This window comes from Cetorhinus maximus, chromosome 19 (assembly GCF_964194155.1).
Source record: "Cetorhinus maximus chromosome 19, sCetMax3.hap1.1, whole genome shotgun sequence".
Lineage (NCBI taxonomy): Eukaryota > Metazoa > Chordata > Chondrichthyes > Lamniformes > Cetorhinidae > Cetorhinus > Cetorhinus maximus.
Window position 1 is genome coordinate 75,502,049 of NC_135897.1, and position 21,889 is coordinate 75,523,937.

At 43.9% G+C, this 21,889-nt stretch overlaps 1 protein-coding gene across 1 annotated transcript; it reads right to left on the reverse strand.

Moving 5' to 3' along the window:
- Positions 1-16,489: 16,489 nt before the first annotated feature.
- zbtb38 (zinc finger and BTB domain containing 38) lies at positions 16,490-21,670 on the reverse strand. The gene has a single exon (XM_078564571.1). The coding sequence runs from the start codon at positions 21,668-21,670 to the stop codon at positions 17,483-17,485; it is 4,188 nt and encodes a 1,395-aa protein (XP_078420697.1). The 3' UTR covers positions 16,490-17,482.
- Between the last annotated feature and the right edge of the window lie 219 nt (positions 21,671-21,889).

Genomic DNA, 21,889 nt, shown 5'->3' on the forward strand with positions numbered 1-21,889 from the left:
TGAATTACCTTCTAGACAAGTGTCAAAGTGATTTGGAAAAGCTGTTGCGGTCACACAGATATTTGTGGAAATAAATTGGGAAGGACAAATTTAGCTATACATGATGTACGTGTAGAAGTCCACAAATATCCCCATCCTGAATGATGGAGGAGCCCAGCACGACAATGCAAAATATAAGGTTGAAGCATTTGCTCCATTCTTCAGCTAGAAGTACCGAGTGGATGATCCATCTCAGCCTCCTCCCAAGGTCCCCAGCATCACAGATGCCAGTCTTCAGCCAATTCAATTCACTCCACATGATATCATGAAATGGCTGAAGGCACTGAATATCGCAAAGACTAAAGGCCCTGACAATATTCCAGCTATAGTACTGAAGACTTGTGCTCCAGAACTTGCCGCACCCCTAGCCAAGCTGTTCCAGTACAACTACAACACTGGCATCTACCCAGCTTTTTGGAAAATTGCCCAGGTATGTCCTGTACACAAAAAGCAGGACAAATCCAATCCAGCCAATTACCGCCCCATCAGTCTACTCTCGATCATCAGTAAAGTAATGGAAGGGGTCATCAACAGTGCTATCAAGCAGCACTTGCTTAGCCATAACCTGCTCACTGACGTCCAGTTTGGATTCCATCAGGGCCACTCAGCTCCTGACCTCATTACAGCCTTGGTTCAAACATGGGCAAAAGAGCTGAACTCCCAAGGTGAGGTGAGAGTGACTGCCCTTGACATCAAGGCCGCATTTGGCCGTGTGGCATCAAGGAGCCCTAGCAAAACTGGAGTCAATGGGAATCAGGGGGAAAACTCTCTGCTGGTTGGAGTCATACCTTGCACATAGGAAGGCGGTTCTGGTTGTTGGAGATCAATCATTTCAGTTCCAGGACATCACTGCAGGAGTTCCTCAGGGTAGTGTCCTCAGCCCAACCATCTACAGCTGCTTCATCAATGACCTTCCACCCATTATAAGGTAGGAAGTGGGGATGTTCACTGATGATTACACAATGTTCAGCACCATTCGCGACTCCTCAGTTACTGAAGCAGTCTGTGTCCAAATGCAGCAAGACCTGGACAATATCCAGGTTTGGGCTGACAAGTGGCAAGTGACATTTGCACTACACAAAAAGTGCCAGGCAATGACCATCTCCAACAAGAGAGGATCCAACCATCGCCCTTTGACGTTCAATGGCATTACCATCACTGAATCCCCCGTTATCAACATCCTGGGGGTTCCAATTGACCAGAAACTGAACTGAACTAGCCATTTAAATACTGTGGCTACAAGGGAAGGTCAGAGGCTGGGAATACTGTGACGAGTAACCCACCTCCTGACACCCCAAAGCCTGTCCACCATCTACAAGGCACAAGTCAGGAGTGTGATGGAATACTCCACACTTGCCCGGATGAGTGCAGCTCCCACAACACTCATGAAGCTTGACACCATTCAGGACAAAGCATCCCACTTGATTGGCACCACATCCACAAGCATTCACTCCCTCCACCACCGACGCACAGTAGCAGCAGTGTGTACCATCTCCAAGATGCGCTGCAGGAATTCACCAAGGCTCCTTCGACAGCGCCTTCCAAACCCATGACCACTACCATCTAGAAGGACAAGGGCAGCAGATAGATGGGAACACCACCACCTAGAAGCTCCGCTCCAAGTAAGTCACCATCCTGACTTGGAAATATATTGCCGTTCTTTCACTGTTGCTGGGTCAAAATCCTGGAACTCCCTTCCTAACAACACTTTGGGTGTACCTACACCACATGGGCTGCAGCGGTTCAAGAAGGCAGCTCACCACCACCTTCTCAAGGGCAACTAGGGATGGGCAATAAATGCTGGCCCAGCCAGTAATGTCCACATCCCATGAATGAATGTTTCATCTTTGCTAAGGCAACATCTTTATAGATTAAATCCGATGAAGTTATCACAAGTACAGAAAGAAATCTAATTCAGGATTAAATTGATATAATTGAGTCTAGCTGCAGTAACTGGAGCTCGCCTATTGTGCCGATACCGAAACCAGATGGAACACAGAGACTGTGTGTGGACTATCGAAAGGTGAATGCAGTGACAAAAGCGGATTCATATCCTCTACCACGGTTGGAAGATTGTATTGAGAAAGTCGGACAATCGTAGAACCATAGAACACTACAGCACAGAAAACAGGCCATTCGGTCCTTCTAGTCTGTGCCGAAATAGTATTCTGCTAGTCCCATTGACCTGCACCTAGTCCATAACCCTCCAGACCTCTCCCAAAATCAAAATTTATCACAAAGGTTGACTTGCTAAAAGGATATTGGCAAGTAGCGTTATCGGAGAGAGCAAAGGAGATGTCGGCTTTTGTGATGCAAAATGGACTATGTCAGGTTATGTCAGTCATGCTGTTTGGTACAAAACTGAACCTGCAACATTTCAAAGACTGACAAACAAATTAATTGCAGGTCTGAGCAATTGTGCTGTTTATATTGATGACTTTGTAGTTTTCAGTCAGACATGGGGAGAGCATTTACAGCATCTGGAAGAATTGTATAAGGATGTTGCCTTAGCAAAGATGAAACTTATTTTAAAATTTGTTCATGGGATGTAGGCTTCGCCGGCTGGCCAGCATTTATTGCCCATCCCTATTTATTTGGTGATGAACTTGGCTAAAAGTGAATTTGCAAAAGCACAAGTTGCGTATCTAGGCCATACCATTGGACGTGGTAAAGTGGCTCCAAGAGATGTGAAAGTCCAGTCTATCATGGATTTCCCTTGCCTACAACAAAACAAGGAGTTTTGAGATTTCTGGGCATAAGTGGTTTTATCGGAAATTTGTACCAAATTTTAGTAGTTTGGTTGCTCCACTGACTGAACTATTAATAAAGAACAAGAAGCTTCACTGGACACAGGAGTGTCAGAAGACATTTGACAGTTTGAAAACTGTACTAACTATGACACCTGTTTTGTCAGTACCCAATAACGGCAAGCAAATTAAGTTGGCCATTGACGCAAGTGATATCGGCATTGGGGCTGTACTGTTACAAGAAGAAGACAAAGGAATTGAAAAACCAATAGGATATTTTTCACAGAAGCTGAATGTACAACAGAGAAGATATTCAATGATTGAAAAAGAGACTTTGGGTTTGGTGTAAACAATTTTGAGATTTATGTTGCAAACAATTAATCAGAAACAATTGTTTATACAGACCATAATCCTTTAAAGTTTCTGGACAAATTTTGAGACAGAAGTGCAAGACTATTCAGATGGAGTTTATTAGTGCAAACATTTAATCTACAGTAAATACATGTAGCGGGACGAGAAAATCTGATTGCAGATGCATCATCAAGAGTTGAAGCTTAAAGGGAAAATTGGACATTTAAAACCTAGACACTGAACTGAAATGATTTATTTTGATACAAAGGATTTGTGTATATATTGTTATGTTAATGCATGCATCTGGTAATGTAATAGTGTAAGTAGATAGATAAGTATAGGATTTAGTATAAGATGAGTCAATAAAAATGAAGCTGTCTTTTTAAATTATGACGTTCATTTTTTAATAAACGGGGGATGTCAGGAAGATATAATAATGTTATTTGAATTTATTGTAAAATAGTGTGTCTGTGTCTATATATGTTTGTGTGTCCGTGTGTGTGTGTGTGTGCATGTGAGGCTTAATTGGATTAAAAGCAGCTGGTCTGAAGGCTTTGATGTAAATATGGTAAACATAGGGGAAGTTTAGAATGTAAGGTGTAAAAAGACATTTGCATTTTTAAATAAACCAGACTAGATTGTTTTCAAAGGAGGGGTGAAATGTGTCACCTAGCCAGGCTGAGCTCGGAAACAGTGGGCAGAATTTTTCCAGATTTGCACAAAGTGCGGTAATGGGCGGGTAAAATGGAATCCTACCCACCGATGAAAATGGCAGGTTTTCGCACTGTATTGTCCTGAGCCCGCCTCATTATTTATTCGCTCCTGTGAAATATGCCATTTCCATGGTAGGCGGGCTCTCATTCGCCAGCCCGCCATCACTCCACTGTTGCATCACACCAGCTGCCATCTTTAAAAGGCAGCTGGCAGCAAAGTGCTTATTGCCACCAGCTCACCACTGCTGCCCAGGAGACATGGCCAGCAAAGGAAAAAAGACTTCAGCCCCCCGTTTCAACAACGGGTCCCTCGAGCGACTGCTGCATGCCGTGGAGGCCCGCTGGGATGTGCTCTACCCCCCACTCTGGCCGCAGCATGGGCAGCAAAGCCACCAACCTGGCTTGGGAGGCAGTGGCAGCAATGGTCAGCGCCAATGCCCTGTGGAGGAGGGCAGCCACCCTGTACCACAAAAAGATGAATGACCTCCTCCATTCCGCCAGGGTAAGTCACTCTTTTCACCCTAACCCTAACCCAACTCACACACTCACAAACCCATCACACATCCACAGGGCCCTCACTCACTGCCAGTGCAAGGGACATCACCATTCACTCTTTCACACACACCATCATTGTCTTCATCCCATCCATGGGACCCACTCATCACCCACACAGGCCAGGCATACTTTTCATCTGGCCCGGCAGGCATCCTGACACACTCCCCCCATCTCTATCCATGCAAACTGGCAAACAACAGGAGGGAAAGGCCGCAGACAGGTGGAGGGATGCCAGAGATCAAAGTTCCGGCAGAATTCGAAAACAGAGCCATCCAGCTGGCCGGCGATGACTGGGACCGGTCCTGTGCTGACGGTGAGGTCAGCACTGCTATACCAAGTGAGGATCCAGCAGTGTAACATCCATCAGAAAACCATGCCATGAGTGATGTGTCCTGTTTCACAGGCACTGCCATGCACTAATTATCTCCCCTTGCTTCCGCAGGCACATCTGCCAAACAGCCGACAGAGCCCATGACCCAGGGCCTCCAATCAAGCCCCGAAGAAACCTCTGAAGAGGAATCTGGAGGCATCCTCCCTGAAATCCCATCACAGCGCTCACCCACACCCTCCACCAGCGCACAGACACACGCCTCAGTGGAACCTAGCTTTAGAGTAGCCTTGGGATCACAAACTGGTGAGCACATCACACTCTCTGATCCACAGCAGGCGGAGGCAGGGGCTTCCCAGGTTCCCGGCACTCGGAGGATTGCTGGAGGCCAGAACATTGCTGAGTCTGAGTCAAATGATAAGCCTCTAGACTTGGTCATGTCACAGTTTCTGGAGTTGCAAAGACAAGCTCGGGAACATCAGGAAGGCATGTCTGCAGCACTCCTCAGATTACAAGGCACGATGGTGGAATTCATCCGTCTTCAGGCTGAGGTGATAACATCGGCATTGCAGTGCACTGAGGTCAACGCTGGCAGGGTGGCCGCCATGGAGACCTTGGTCTAGGAGGTCACTCCAGCGCGGGCTTAACTCCATCGCTGTCATCATCCTCCACAAATCTGGCAGCTATGAGGACTTCATGAGTGCACCTGCCTCATCTAGCCAGTGCAAGAGCCTCATCCACATCATCATCAACACTGAGGACCCCCTCACCCTCACCCTCATCGGCATCCTCCTCATCTGAGGAGACGTCAAGCTCCCCCATTTCCTCCCCAGCCAGCTTGTTTCCCCGTTGGACCGCCAGGTTGTAAAGGGCACAGCAGATGAGGACAATGCATGACACCCTCTGTGGGCTGTATTGCAGGGCTCCACCAGACCGGTCCAGGCACCGGAACCACATCTTCAGCATCCCGATGATCTGCTCCACCAAGTTATGAGCTGCTGCATGAGCCTCATTGTAGCGTCGCTCTGCTGCAGTCTGAGGACGCCACACGGGTGTCATCAGCCATGGCCTCTGTGTGTAGTCCTTGTCCCCAAGGAGCCAACCCTGCAGCCTCTGTGGACCCTGGAAGACTGCAGGGATCTCAGAATGTATGCGTCGTGAACACTCCCTGGAAACTGTGCGCATACCTGCAGGATGCATTTTTGGTGGTCGCATACCAGCTGCACATTCAGCGAGTGGAAGCCCTAGCGGTTGATGAAGTCCACCGACTGAGACCTGAGCACCATATGAGTGCAGTCAATGGGAATCTCGAGATCAGGGCAAATCCAATGGCCCTTGCATCCTGGCTGTCCTGGTCCCGGGTGAAATGCACAAAGTTGTATGCCATGGAGAAGATGGCATCCGTGCCCTCATGGATGCATTTGTGGGTGACGGATTGTGAAATCCCACAGAGGTCACCTGTGGAGCCCTGAAAGGAGCCACTGGCATAGAAATTGAGTGCTGCAGACACTTTCACAGCCACTGGCAGTGGATGCCCTCCATGTCCCTTTGGCGCCAAGTCCTGCAGTAAGTGGCAGATGTGAGTCACCAGGTCCCTAGACGTGCGCAGTCATCGGTGACACTGGTTCGGAGTCACCTGCAGGAATGGCAGGTGGCGTTTATAGACCCTGGGTGTTGCTAGGCGCCAAACAGCCACGGCTCGCTCCTGGGTAGCGTGTGTGGGAGCTCCTGCTGCCCCTTCTACATGAGGTTGCTGCTCCTGCCTTTGCACAGCCAGGAGCCTCAGTCGCTCTCTTCTCCATCTTCTACAGTCTCTGTAGGCCATCAGGCATACAACTAGGTCACCAGGATCCATGATCCCGACATGGTCCTCCTGCAGCATGAAAGAGAGAGAGAGACGTGGTTAATTCGGCTGTACTTAGCACCTTTGACCGCCACTTAATGCTTCCCGGAGAGTGCTGGTCACCCCTCGGATGGTCAGAGACGAGTGCGCTGCGTGGCTGCCCTGTCAACCTGCGACATGGGGGATACTGGTCCAAACTGGGATGCTGAGATTGCGAGGGGCTGTGCGCACCTCCAGCAGTGACTGCTACATGGCCAGCATTGGCAAGGAGATTGTACAAAGTGTGCAGTCCAACTGCTCTGTGGTCCAATAAAGTGGTGGTGTACTCGAAGCCTGTGCCGAAGGGGGGGGGTGGGGGGTTAAGGTATGGAGTGCTTGTTGGCCCTTTGGTGCCTCCGCATTGCTTGCACGGGTGGGCAGGCTAGGAGCTCGACCCCAATCATATCACTGTGGCTGCACCTGATCTGTCTCAGTTGCAGAGGCATGGTCAGTTTATACAGGTGTCCTGAATGCGTGGCCACTTCCATCACTTTCCCTGCCCCCCACCTCGATTACCTGCGTGTGGGGTGCAGTGCCAAGGCAGCACTTGATCCCCCACCACCGATAACACTCGTCAAAAGGGGCTGGCCAGCACTTGCCCCCGGACACCCGTAGTCACCCGCCAGTGTCCCTGAGGTCTGTAATCAATAGGTGAGCTGTGGTGAACACTGCTGCTCACTCACTTCAGTTCCCCCAAAGTGAAGGCCGCCAAGTGCACATCGCCTGCGTGCTGTTGTGAAACATGTCGATGTGCTTTCCCACTGATGTGGATGGATGATGTGGGAAGGCTCCAAGAGCCTGACTGGATGGCCTTTCATTTATATGCTGATGTATTACAATTAGCTCCCCGCCGACCCATGGCAGGAAATGCGGCCTGAGTGGACGATCGCAACCAACATTCACGGTGTCATGAAGCAGGTTGTGCCATATTTTCCACACACGCCACCTGGCTGGAGTCCATGGTACAGCATATCAAAAAAAATGAATTTGTGGCCCAACATAATGGGAAAAGTCAGCAACAAATTAAAAAATATTTCGACAAAGGGGTTAGGACTTTTGAGTACTAAGTGGGTGAAATGGCTATGGTCCAAAACTACTTAAGGAAAGAACATGTTTTTGAACCCAGATGGGTGGGACCCTATCCAATAATTGACACATCAAGTCCTGCAGTGTACCTGGTCCAGATTTCAAACAAAGCCAGGTTAAAGAGACCCAAGTGGTTCCATATCAATCAGTTAAAAACTGCAAAAGAGTAAATACTACACAATTTCTGTTCCCAGGTCAAATGAAAGATGTCTCCATCCAAATTCATACCAGAACTGCTGATACACCCAGATACTTACCATCGTCGTCATTGTGACACTGCACAGAAACAGTGGTACACAGGACCCTCAGGTTGAGGATAAACAATGAGGCTTTCACGCAGAACATGGGTATATGACATGACAATTTATTGTGATCAGTGTAGGTGGGATTGATGAACCATTCATGGTATGAGCACAAGAGAAGGGTTAAAAAGTGGTGTGTCAGTGTGCAAGGAGGGGCATAAAGGTAACACCAAAGTTCCAATTGGGATGGGGGAAATGGAGAGATCCGGGGTTTGACTTCATGAACTTCACCACGATCACCCTGAAAAGTGTAGGGGCCCCATACCTTGGACAAGACCAGGAAACACTGAATTGGCCAAAAATGAGCCAAAGACACCAGGGCGTGATAGGACGTTTCAATGCAAAACTGGGGTAAGGCAGGGAAAAATCCAACAAGTTGATGTAAGGAAAAAGGAAAGCAAAAACCAGGGAGACCAATGGGGAATAAAGACAAAATAGGAAGGTGTCCACCACCGAGATAGGGCCAGCAAATGGGTTAATAGTCACCCACACCCACAAACGATTATATACCAATGTGAGGTATGAGATTGTACCGGTCATACTACACTTTGGGAATATTCCACTCCCTCAAGTGCTATGCCCACAAGGATACCAAACACACTGTGATCAGTGACTAGGAAAAGTGGCAAGGGATTCCTTGGCAGGGAACCGGGAACAGGATAACTGAGGAGCCTGGAACGAAAAGGACAGGCCAAGTGAGGTAGGCGTGATGAAAGATGGAAGGAACCAAAGGGAAAAAAAGGGGGTTGGGAGAATGGATTGGGATAGAAGCATCTGCAGGGACTGCTACCTGGAATTGGGTGGATATAGGAAGCATGTGGGAGCACAATGAGGTGATGAGGAAACAACTGAAAGGTATTTTATTCGGAACAAATCAAGAGGCAAGGGATGTCATCCTGGAATTGTCTCGAGGACTATTAATGGTTAGAGATGAGGTGAGAATATTCCAAGAGATTCAAGAAACAATGAGATCGTTAAAGAAAAGGGTGAGGCAGAAAAAAAATATATCAAAGGCCATCACCTGCTCCATCTATGGGAGTTAATTGCTTGATCAAGTCATGGCCAGACTCAATGACATAAAGAACAACCGGATTCCATCCTTTGTAAATGATAGCATGATCAGTGAATGGCTCACAGATTATAGTGGCACAAAAAGAGACAGACAGCATGGGTTATCCTACTTGGTAAGAGGGAACCATGACGAGGGACATATAATACCAGTAGTCTTATGTCTATTATGTCTCCGAGTGGAAGATGAATGGGAAATATTTAAAGTGGAGTCCATAGGGACCATTGACCAGGAGGCTCATTCATCATACACAGCTCCTCCCCCAATCCTGATAAACCAGAATCAGACTTGGGACAGCCTGAACACTGAGCGTTCCTCAGAGGGAGGAGGAGATTACCAGTGCCTTTGTGATGTCAGAAATCCAGGGAAGCTGGGCTGTGACTTCACCCTGGATTCAGAATCACCTGCCTGTGACATAAATGTCCAGAAGTTGGGGGGAAAATGATGTGGAGTATGTGTATCTCCAGATGGGGCCTTAATGTGCCATGACTAATGCCAGAATGATGAAACATGGGGATAAAGGGTGTCCCATTTTGAAGCCCACCTTCTGCTTCAAATCCACCGAAGTAACTATGATAGGAAGTCACTTCCTGGTCCCCGTATCCATACATAATGTACGGAAGTAAGAATAAACACATCTATGCAAAACGAGGCCCTTAAGGCTGTTTCCCAGTTTGGACACCCAATTTCCCCATTGTTGCTAAACTCAAATCAATCTTAAATAGGGCCAGCACATTGGAAAAGCATCTGGTTAAAATGGTCCAGTGGAATAAAGAAATACAACAAGAAATCCAGAAGTTAGGAGAATGTGCCTGGTATGAATTGGTATAAAACGTCATTCAAACTCCCTGGCTTAGGATGCTAGCTCCATGTTTGGTAATTGTCCAAAACTTGATATTAACAGTTCTAAAAGCTTTAGTTTGTTATCTATGATGCATAATGAGATTAGGGAGCCGCACCTGCATTTAAGAAATAACTAGATTAGCTGGGAATTAGCTGTGAGAAGTCAATAAGGATATTTCCTTCTCAAAGTGGGGGGCTGTAACAAATTGGGGTCTTGAATGAATAAAAAAATAACTCTCATCTAAGTGGGTATCTTATGCATTTTATAGGATTTTCTAAGCAGCATTGATTGCCTCTTCTTCTAAACACTTTGATCTCTGAACAGTTCAGGCTGCCATGTTGACGTTCCTGAGTTGTTAGATGGCGTATCCCCTTATTTTCCAAGTGTTTAAAAAAGACCAAAATATGACCCTCAGCAGGATGTAAAGAGAAAAGTGGACCTCGGCAGGAAGATGAACAGGGGAAGGGTGGCAACCAACCTGTCAGAGTACCTGCCCCATATCCATTGGTCTGAAGGGTTGACATAGGGGATTGACACTGGGAAAGCTACCAGCCCCCAGAGATAAGGTATATCAATAAGTGCACAGGAGAATGTGCCTGGTACGAATTGGTATAGAATGTCAGTCAAACTCCCTGGTTGAGGATGCTAGCTCCATGTTTGGTAATTGCCCAGAACTTGATATTAACAGTTCTAAAAGCTTTAGTTTGTTATGTATGATGCAAAATTAAGAGATTAGGGAGCCGCACCCGCACTTAAAATGGAAAACACAGGAGGAAAGGGAACTGGACTATTGCCTGGGAGAAGACCAAGAGCCTCCTGAAGTCTCAGCCAAAGTGAGGCAAAGGGAAACGAGGAAAGAAAGGAAGATTGCTGTCTGCAATCGGCGAAGAACTGTGACCCCCACTACCTGGGGCTGAAAAGGTCAGCTGCAGCCGTTTGTCCATCCTCCGGGACTGGTAAACTGTCACGGGTAGTATACTTTTTCTGTATAATTAATTAATGCATCATATATAAACTATTGCTTCTTAATCAATTTCATAAGCCATCTTAAAATTTCTTATGACTAGTTGACTGCCTATTTAGGTATTCCGTGGTCCCCAGACTCTAAGTCTTGCGCAGTGGCTGGCAGATCTATGGCTGATGACAACAGAAAACCCGTTGTGTGGCCCAGCAAGGATAAAACTACCAGCCATAGGCATAACACATGCTCCGCTCAGATACAAGAACAGATACTGGAAACATTATATGTTATTTGCAATCAGGAATTTTATCTTGAGCCGAATCGCCTGTGTTGACCTCAAACTCATCAAAACAGTAGAGGACGTCAATAAACTGACAGTCATGGATTATGCCAAATCGATGCCCCTCAAACTATCCAAATGCTCTGATGAACTCAATTGGAACTTCAGTGCTGATTTTTTACTCTTCACCGAGGCCGATAATCTAGTCTTTTTCCAAGATGTCCAGGGGACGGAGAGGAAATGTGTTCTTACTGAAGTGGTAACAAGCCAATTGGACAGACTGAGTGCGATCATGCTCCTTCATCACTGTGTTGGCTCGGAAGCCGGCAGATGTAAGACAGAATCACATGACCAGGAGTCTAGAAGAAGAAAGCTCATGGCTTAGACAGAGTAATACCTAGTGTCAGGCGACAGATCACACTGCTACAATACCACATTCATCTGACAGTGGTGACCCCTTAATAAGTGCACCCATACCGTTTCATCCACCAAATGTGGTAGTTCAGGATGCATGCAGTCAATCCCGTCCAAAACCAGAGACAGAACCGAACTAGGCGATCTATACACCTCTTTCACATAGGAAGACTCTAACCTTCGTGTTACTGGAATTTTCGGGAAAGCAAGATGTTGATCAAGTTCCTTCCTCAGAGTTTCCTGTTCTGCTTAAACAACTAATTCCGGAGATAGCAATCCAAGATTTCCCAAAAACTTCACGAACCAGAAACTACAAGGAGTCATCGTTCCAGAAGTAAAGAAAGGCAGACAAAACCATCAAAAGGAACCAAGTCAACTCAAGAAACAAGGACAGGGAACATAGTAAGTGTAAGGAAAGGGAAAAACCCACAAAATCTGACCATGAGAGAGAAACAATAGATCAAGAGAGATGCAACGGCAAGAAGAGGAAGAAGGGGATCAAGTCTAGATCCACATAACAGAACCTTCCATTATACATTTGGGAACCAGATGTTGAGAGTCAAACTGACAATGCACCAGATACTGAAACACTTACCGAGGACCAACCAAGTCAAAGCAAAGAAGCCCAAAGGGAGACTACCAATCTCCCAAGCCTCACAAGGACACGATCAGAGAGAGCTGTGAAACCTCCAGACCATTTAAACCTATCTATGAAGTCAGAGGCTTGGCGCGGCGGTGGCAGGGGGGGGGGGGGGGGGGGGGGGAAGAAGGGGTAGTATGTAAATACATATGGACAAAGACTTGTGGGGGAGATGTAATATTAGAGTGTTCAAGGCTGAAAGATTTAATTTGTGGGACTGGAGAAACAGTACTCCTCATATGATGAAGTAAGATAGTCACATGACCAGGAGTCCAGAAGAAGAAAGCTCATGGCTTAGATGGAGTAATACCTAGTCTTGTTTATCTGTCAATAGTTATGTTCATCCAATAAACAGTTATTGTTCAGGCATATCTATGGCCTGAATTTTCCCGTCGGCGATTTGGGGGCGGGGTCCACTCGCCGATGGGAAAATGACGCTGGATGACGTCGGGAGGAACCCGGTCCCTTTAAATTTTTAGGAAGGCGGGCGAACAGCGAATTCAGTTGTCCACCCGCCGACCTGTCAATGGCCAATTGAGGCCATTGACAGGCCAATTAAGATAATTAAAGACCTGCCCGTCCAACCTTAAGGCTGGCGGGCAGGTCAGGAGGCCCAGCGGGCTTCTGATAATACATGAAACCTCATCCACTGGCAGGATGAAGTTTCATGTCCTTTTTTAAAAAGTCTAATAAAGTTTATGTCCTTTTTATTAACATGTCCCATCTCGCGTGACATTGTCACATGAGGGGGACATGTTAATAATTTTTAAATTTTTCTATTCTTTGACTTTTCTTACCTGTCACGAATCTCCCTGGGACAGGACTTTGTCTCAGGGAGCAGTGCGCTCTTTTGTGCGCATGCGTGAAAGAGCGCACTTTGACAGCTGGGGATTCCCTCCACCCCCCCCCGCCCTGCTCAGGAAGCGCATAGCGCTTCCCATTGGGCAGGCCGCTGGGCGGGCCTTAATTGTCCCACCCACTCAAAATGGCAGCAGGCCCCGTTTCAGTGGCGGGGGTTGGCTGTCCGCCCGCTGCCAAGCTGGTGGGGCCCGCACACCATCTGAGGGCAAAATTCTGCCCTATGTCTCTACAACTGCTCCTTAGCCAGTGGAAACCAATGTGCAACCTTTGTGAAAGTATGAAATGATGTTGAAAAATTAATTCTCTGGGTTTTAAGTGTCAGCTGACCTGGAGAACCAATAGGGCTTCCTTTGCTTGAATTAGATTTATTGGAATACTACTGTCTATATTCAATGTATGTAAACAGATACAACAACCCTATTTCAAAGAGGCCAGTGACATTGCGTATTTTCTTTACAACATCCAGCTGTTAAACCCACTTAGCTGGGAGGATATGTAAGCACCAACTGCTTTGCAGACCAAAATGTCTTCTCTGCTATAAATTTGCATAAAATGCATATTTCAATGCATGTGAATTGCATCATTACATTGTATGTATGGATTTTAATCTCATTAAATTTGGCTAAAAAGACTTTAAAGGATTAAATTAAAAAGAATTAGCCACAATTTTGAAGTCAAACAGGAAACACTCTGTAACATGAAGACCAGCATTACATGCATCACTCTTCAATTACAAACCAAGAGGCACAAGCTAGAAATAAAGAAAAGAATCACCATCATGGGCTATCTAAAAGTACAATTAATCCATTACAGGGCATTATTCAAAAACTCATTTTATTACTTATACTCATTACCTGTTAAATCCCTTGCCACTAATTCCATCCCTCCCCATGGCACCTGTCTGACTCTGCTGCCTTGGTGTCCAATTTGACACTGAGATGAACTTTCAACACGTATCTGCACCATCACGAAGACTGCCCATTTTCACCTATGCAACACCAGCTGATCTGACCCATCTTGGCTCTTCTGCTGCTGAAACTCTCATCAGTGTCTTTGTTTCCTCTAAACATGGCTATACCAATGCACTCCTGGCCGGCCTTCCATGTTCTAACCTTGTGTAAACTTCATACCATCTAAAACATTGCTGCTCAGGGTCTAACATAAATTCTAGTTCACCTTCACTCCTGTGTTGTGACCAATACTGGTTCCTGTTAAGCAACACCTCAATTTTAAAATTCTCAATTCTTTTTTTTCCAAATTCCTCTATGGCCTCATCCCTCCCTATTCCTGCAATCTCTTGAGCATTTCTAGTTTTAGTCACTTCACCATTGGTGGCCATGTCTTCAGCTGCATGGGCACTAAGCTCTGGTCTTCCCTTCTAAACCTCTCCACTTCTCTTTCCTCCTATAGGAAGCTCCTTAAATTCTCTCTTTTTGAAGCTTGGTCAAGAGATGCTTTGGCCATCTGCCTGAATATCTCCTTGTGGTGCAGTGTCATATTTTGTTTTATAATGTCCCTGTGAAACATCTTGTAATGTTTTATTACATTAAAAATTCAATATAAGTTATTGCTGTTTGTTCAGATTTCCATTAGAACTAAATAGGATTAGTTACTTAAGTCAACACCAATTGAATCCAAGGTTCCACTAAACTGAAGGTAATGAAACTCTAGCTTAAAAGCAATCTTTTACAATAAATGGCTACAAATAAAATCAATGTTAATCCTATGGGTTAGGTGCTTTTTGCAAGGGTGGATTATTGTCAAGATAGTGTGTTTCTGGACATAGGATACCAGTTCCACTTAGTGGACTGTTCTGGAAATTAGAAAATTCCAGGTATTACAATTATTTTACACCAATAGTTACTGTCTATTTATACTGGAAGTTGATTATATAAACTGTTTATGCTGAATTGGCACCCTAATCCCAAGTGCCACTTACAGAAAAGTGCAATTACAGTATAGCATGTTTGTAAAAGCAGAATCTATTGTACATGTGGAATTCCTTCCCTAACCCACTCTGCCTCTTTACCTCTCTCCTTTAAGATACTCCCCAAAACCTAACTGTGATTAAGCTTTTGGTCACCTGTCCTAATATCTATCTGGCTCAGCATCAAATTTTGTTTAATAATGCTCCTGTTAAGCACTTTAGGATATGTTACTATGTTAAAAGCGCTTTATAGATTTGCATTTATATAGCACTTTTCATAGTTTTGCAGCCAATGAAATATTGCTTTAAAGTGTGGCCATTGTAATGCAGGAAACACGGCAGACACGGCATTACATGCACAGCAAACTCCCACAGACAGCAAAATGATAATGCTCAGATGCGCTGTTTTTGGGATGTTGATTGAGGGATAAACATTTGCTTGGTTAACAGGGATACCCCGGCTCTTCTTTGAAATAGTGCCATGGGATCTTTGACATCCACCCGAGTTGGCCGATGGACCTCAGTTTAGCATCTCATCTGACAGTGCAGTGTTCCCTCAGTACTGCACTGGAGTGTCAGCCAAGATTTTTGTACTCAATCAAATGCAAGTTATTGTTATTGTTATAGAAACATATAATGAAAATATAAAACTAAGAGTAGAATATATTACTTGAACATAGGCATTCTCATCCAATTATCCCCTGGCCTCTAACCTCACATAAAACTTGCAAACAAGATTTGGTCTTGGCTCCTCATGCGGAGTTCCATGGGTAATCAATTAGTTATATTTTGATAGCCAACTTCTGGAGCAATCTGCTATACCACGTCAGGCTGTTGAAATTATGTCTGGTTTGTGATATTACTCGCAAGTGATATGGAATTCTACGCCTCTTTCCTTACTTTTAATCTCAAGATAGAACCAGACTTCATTCGTCCTACCATTGGTGGCCATGCTTTAGCTTGTCAAGGCTCCAAGCTCTGAGAGCCCCAAACTTCCCCCTTTGATCAAGTTTTTGGTCATCTGTCCGAATGTCTCCCTTTTTTTGGCTCAAGCGTTAGTTTTTTGATTACATTCCTGTGAAGCACCTTGAAATTTTCACTACATTAAAGACGCTGTATAAATGCAAACTATTGTTGAAAGGGTAAGTAAAAGATAAATTTTAAAAATGGATGAAACAAAAATACTTCCAACATAAATTATACACTCCCCTACCTTGCATAGGAATCCTGGCAGATTATCAAAATAATTCAAGGACAGCAATATTAAAATTGACTAGATTTTCTGTGAACAGCTGTCATGAAAGTTGAGACAGCACTATGTCATGAAGATTTACCTGCTGTCATTACAGCTCATCCAGATCGTGCTTAAAAATGTATTGAAGATAAAATAGATTATGGAAAATGAATCAGAATGTCACACATTTTTCAACAAGGCAAAACTAAAAATTTATATTGTTTAATTTGCTTTATTACATAAAATTAATTCCATCATCAATGTCATGTATACTGTTCACATCCTTTTAACACAAGGTACCTTTCCCCTTCCACACCACCCTCCCCTCCAAAAAAAAAAGTAACCCCCTTGGTTTGACAAATTGCTTTACACTTCGTTACATGGAACATTAATCCAACAACAGTCACAAGTTTATAGGATGGAATTTCAAGTTATTGCCAATATGTACAACAGGAAAACTCCTTAAATGTTTCAAACACACTTTTCTGGGCAAAAAGAATACAAAAAAAAATACAAAAAATACAATGTATTTTTGTAACAGAGCATGTTACACTCTGGGAAAGAGCAAACTGACAACAGTTTTTTTTAACTCAACGATCAAGATACAAATAAGTGTCACTTTGTAGGAGAGACAAAAAATGGTTTAACTAAATTAATTCTTAAAAAAACACAAATTTTCAACAGGCCTTTACTTGTGGGCACAGTGTACATCACATATCTATAGTTGTATCTTACTGTAATGAAAGGGACAGATATATATATACACAAATATACATATATGTATCTGTACACACAAGATTGCTATGAGAGTTGTCATGATTTTTTTTGCAATACAGTCTGGTATTTTAGAAGTCAAATCTCTCGGACAATTGTTGCTTTACATTATTCCTTTGAAAATAAGTTTAATTTCCTACTTCTTAAACCAAAACAGTAAAGAACTTAGTTGCCTTTTTTTGTTTCAAAATAATTGCATTTAAAGGAAGGGACCAAATTTTAGGAACTGAGAGATCAGGGATTTAGGAGAAAACGTGATATCTATTTCCTTCAAAAAAAAAGCTAGAAAACAAGAGAACTTGTCTTCTTTCCCAGTTTCCCTTGAAAATTTGACCTTTAACACCTTCATGATCTCTTGCTACACAATTCCTTAAACACAATACTGTGCTTTTAATTTAAACATTTTGGGTCTCAAGTAATATTCTACCCGACTCTGTAGCCCAAGAAATCACTAAGTCCTCAGGACTGAGCCTTTTCACATTGCTTTGTAGACTATCCCGTCTCCCTGATAAAACATTTTAGAAGAATGCTGATAGAAAGCAAGACTGCCATCATCTCTGTTGCTACTCTCACACTGATAAGAAACATTTGTGCAAAGAGGCAGATTAATGTCTAGATTTTGCTGGTGAACCTGCCAAATGTTCTCACCATTCTGTGGTAGTGCTCTCTGTAAAAGGTCTGGACCCTCATCATGAGCACTCAACCATGGGTATTTTGCACTGTTAGCCTTCTGTAGTACGTTTGGCAAATCAGGTTGATTGCAATCAGGGCTGAACTCTGTGTCGAGTGAACAGTGAATCTGTTCAACATTACCTGAAGTAGTTGGCAATTTTGATTTGCTCTCTGCCTCAGCTCTATTATTGAGCTTGGATTCAGTTACAGTTGGACAAGTCATCACATTTGCATGGATATCACTTTGGTAGTTCAACGATACTTCCTCATCCTCACAAACAGAACGCTTTATTAAGTGTTTTCTTTGGTGCATACCAAGTGCAGCTGCTGTTTTGCATACCTTAAAACATTGGAAACAAGTATGTACCTTTCCTTCCTGCAGAGCACGCTTTCTTTCCAAGTGTCTCTGCTCATGATTCTTCTTAGTTGTCAAGTAAAGGAAACGCTGAGAGCAGAAGTGACAACGGTACCGCTTCTCCCCAGTGTGGATCCTTTCATGCTTCTTGAGAGTTTCACTCAAAGTGAAGGCCTTGTTGCAGTAGAGGCACACAAACTCTTTAACACCCAAATGAATGCGTTCGTGTTTGTGGAGGTTTCCTAGGACTGAAAACCGTCGTCCGCAGGTTTTGCAGGAGAAAGGTTGCTCACCGGTATGACACCTTATGTGCATCTTCAAGGTAGAAGAGTTTCGAAATAATTTTGTGCAGATAGTACATGAATAAGGCTTTGTAGTCGAGTGGCATTTTAGTTGTCTTTCCATTTCTTCTTCGGTATATTTTATTTTATCACCAAGTGTACAGCTTAACTCTTGAGATACATCACTAACCTCTTTATTTATAGAAATTCCTTCTAGGATGTCAAAATCCTGTCCTTCTCTGGTAGTAGAAATTGGAACTGAGTGGCTCACAACCTTGCGTCCACTTTTCTTCGTCCATCTAGATTTCCTCAATTTATGAAATCCTTTGGCTCTCTTTTTTGGTTTATATGTATAGTAAGGCCGCCAAAGTTTGTCATTTGAATCATGATCACTCATTTCATCACATGTTTCAATGCCTCCAGCAGGATCTGCAATACTTCCAGCTGGATCTGTGAGACTAGGTGACTTGGTAACGTGTTCTTCATTTTCTTCCATTTTAATATCCTGGACCATCTTTTCTTCATTTAGAATCATCCATTTAGGCTTTCTACCTTTTTTACGGAACTGTTTGGACCCAGTCATCTGTCTTTGCACAACTGCTTTATCCCCAATCTTCACTGTGATTTGGCAAAGAGGAGCTACCTGACTGTCTGTGGAGGTTCCAGGGAAGGCAGGTTTTGCAATATAGGTTTCTGTTCGGCTTCCTCCAGAAAAGGTACTTGAATGATTCTTTTGTGTAGTCCCTTGTCCAGTGACTTGTCCACTTCCCTTTGTCGTTTCTGCTGCCTTCTTATATGCACCTTTATTCTGCGATTTAACACAATCTTTAGAAATATTTTTCCTTGGATTTGTGTCTGAGGAATCATTGCTCAGATTGGTCTGTAGAAGTGGCTGATGAGCATCATTACCAGACTGTACTCCAGTGCTGTATGTAATGACAGAAGAAAATGCATTCCCATGCTTTATAACAGATGAAACCCTATTGCTGTGCATTATTACAGAGGGAACTGTGTGCCCATAGTTAATAACAGAAAGACCTGCACTTTGCACATTAGTGGCCAAGCCTTGTTGCCCATTATCAGCATCACCTTTATCATCATTGTAGGTTTCATTTCTTGTCGAAGTGCAAGAAAGCAAGGGGTCGTTAAGATGGCAGTTAGTGGAAAGACTGCCGTCTTCACATTCGACTGAGAGGCATGTTTCTCTTGCACCTTCTTCAGCCAATTCATCCTGAGCTGTGATGAGGGACACTGATGTACAATGGGAAGACTGTTGTGAAGGAATAGTTTCTGAAGAAAGCAACTTGTCCTGCAAATGCTCTGATGTAGATGATAGGTTACTGATGGAAAAGTTACCGATATCAAGAGAACTCATATTTTCATCAGCTGAAGAAACTCCAATTACTTGATTATTGTTGCGATTATCTGGACAAGATCGAGTGTAAGTTTTGTAAGGTCTTTTTTGTAGCTTCATAGGTAGAAGCCTATAGAGTTTGAATGGATACATCTTGGCCCTGTATCCACCACTTGCTGCTTTCTTGTTTGTGGGAAGACCTGGGTCAATGCCGTGAAAAGATTTCTGATGGGTTTTCAAAGTATAGTAGGTCATAAAGGTCTCCAAGCAAAAGATGCACTGATATCGTCTTTCTCCGGTGTGCCATATTTCATGTTTAGTACGATATTCGGCTAATGCAAATACCTTATTGCAATAATGGCAGGGATAAGTTCTCCGCCAAGAATGAACATTGGCGTGTCTCTTTAAGCTGGACAGAGTTACATATGAACGCTTGCAAACACTACAAAAATACAAAATGTGTCCCTCAACAACTTTTACAAAGTGTTCTGGTTCTGGTGAGCTGCTGCCTCTCCTTGACCGTACCAAATTCACTGAGTGATTGTTGGGATTTTCTACTTCTAAAGCATGGGAAATTGAATTTGGATCTTCTTCACTACTGCCAACATCATTGTCGCTGGAAAAATTCTCCATTTGCTCATCAGTTGATTCACGATCAGACACAGCTGTTCCTGGTCCTCTGCAAAGATGCTCATGAGTCTGCAGCCTCTTCAGATGAACAAATGGTCTACCACAGTGCCTGCAAGATAAGGGCTTTTCTAAAAGCGTTGTGTGGATCTGAGAATGGACATTCAATGATACTCGAGTGCTAAAAGACCGTGGGCAATATTTACAGTTGTAAGCAGTTTGGGGTGAGACTGCTGGCACAGTTTCAGACCAAACAGCATTAGGTAGCGATTTGCTCACGTTTGCCATAGGAGGAGAATCTTTCTCTGCGTCAATGCCTCCACTTATAGTTTCCTCAGTATTCACATTAGGTCCATTTAATGGGCAAGTAACTGGCACAAAATTTACTGGGCTATTATCATTTGCAGTTTGTAATGCGTTCAAGTTAAATCGTAGAACCTTAAAGCCAGTTGTGCTGGCAATGTTCAGTGGCTGGGGGGCTTTGCAGATTTGGTCTTTCAACTGCATCTCCTGTATAGCGCCAGAATTAAAAGTATTGCTATTAAGGTTACATAAAGGCTTTTCATTTTCTTCCATAGGTTCCTGTAGTTGAAGATCATAAGAAGGATCAATATTTTGCTGATCTTTTCTATTAGAAGAAACAGCATAGGAATGTTCAGCAAAAGTATGAGCAGGTGTCTGCTGTACGCCATTTGCATCCTGGGCACCACATACCATGGACAGCTTTTCAGTTTCTATTGCTTTTTTGCTGACATTAGTTGTTAAGTCAACTGGAAAATACATGTCAGAGCCAGCCTGCATGTCGAAAATTGAAAATGCATTTGTGATTCGGGGTCCATTTACAAAATGGAAATCTTCACTGCCTTTGTCACTCACAGAATTGCAGACCTCTGCTTTGAGATTTTGAAGGCTTGTTGGCATGGAGAGGGAAGAAGCAGGAGAAACTGACTGAGAAGAATTAGGTGAACAGCTGTAGAGGGCATCTACAGATCCAACATGTTGCTGAGGGATGGGCGTCAGATTTTCCAAAAATGATATCCCTAATCTTTTCCCAGCATCGACAAGGTCTTTAACTCTCTCAGACCCTTTGACAATCACTTTTGCACTGTAGATGAATTGTAGTATTTCTGCAAACACATCTGCCTTGAAGTCAGGCAGTTCCAGGATATGGCCGACCAACCACAACTCCTGGCTTGAAAAGAGGTTCTTAAAGTAAACACTGGATGCTGCCAAGACATTTTTGTGGGCTTTAAACTTGGCATCTTCCACAACAATGGTAACATCACAGAAGACACCTTTGGTGCGCTGGTCGTTTAAGCAACAAAGAACAGTCTGGCTGTGGGAATTGTCCATCATATCTGTACTTGAAGGCATGACAATCATCTGGAAAGAAAATAAATGAATTCAAGTCAGCGCTAGAAATTGAATCAGTTCTGACTAAACGTACATCAAGGATTTATCTGGATCTTATATCTATAGCTATACATTAAAAAATACGTATAAACACATTTGAAGCTTTATCCTAAGTTTTTTGACGTTAATGTGAAGAAGCTGCTGTTATGCTGTCATTACATGGTACAAAAAAGTTCTCCT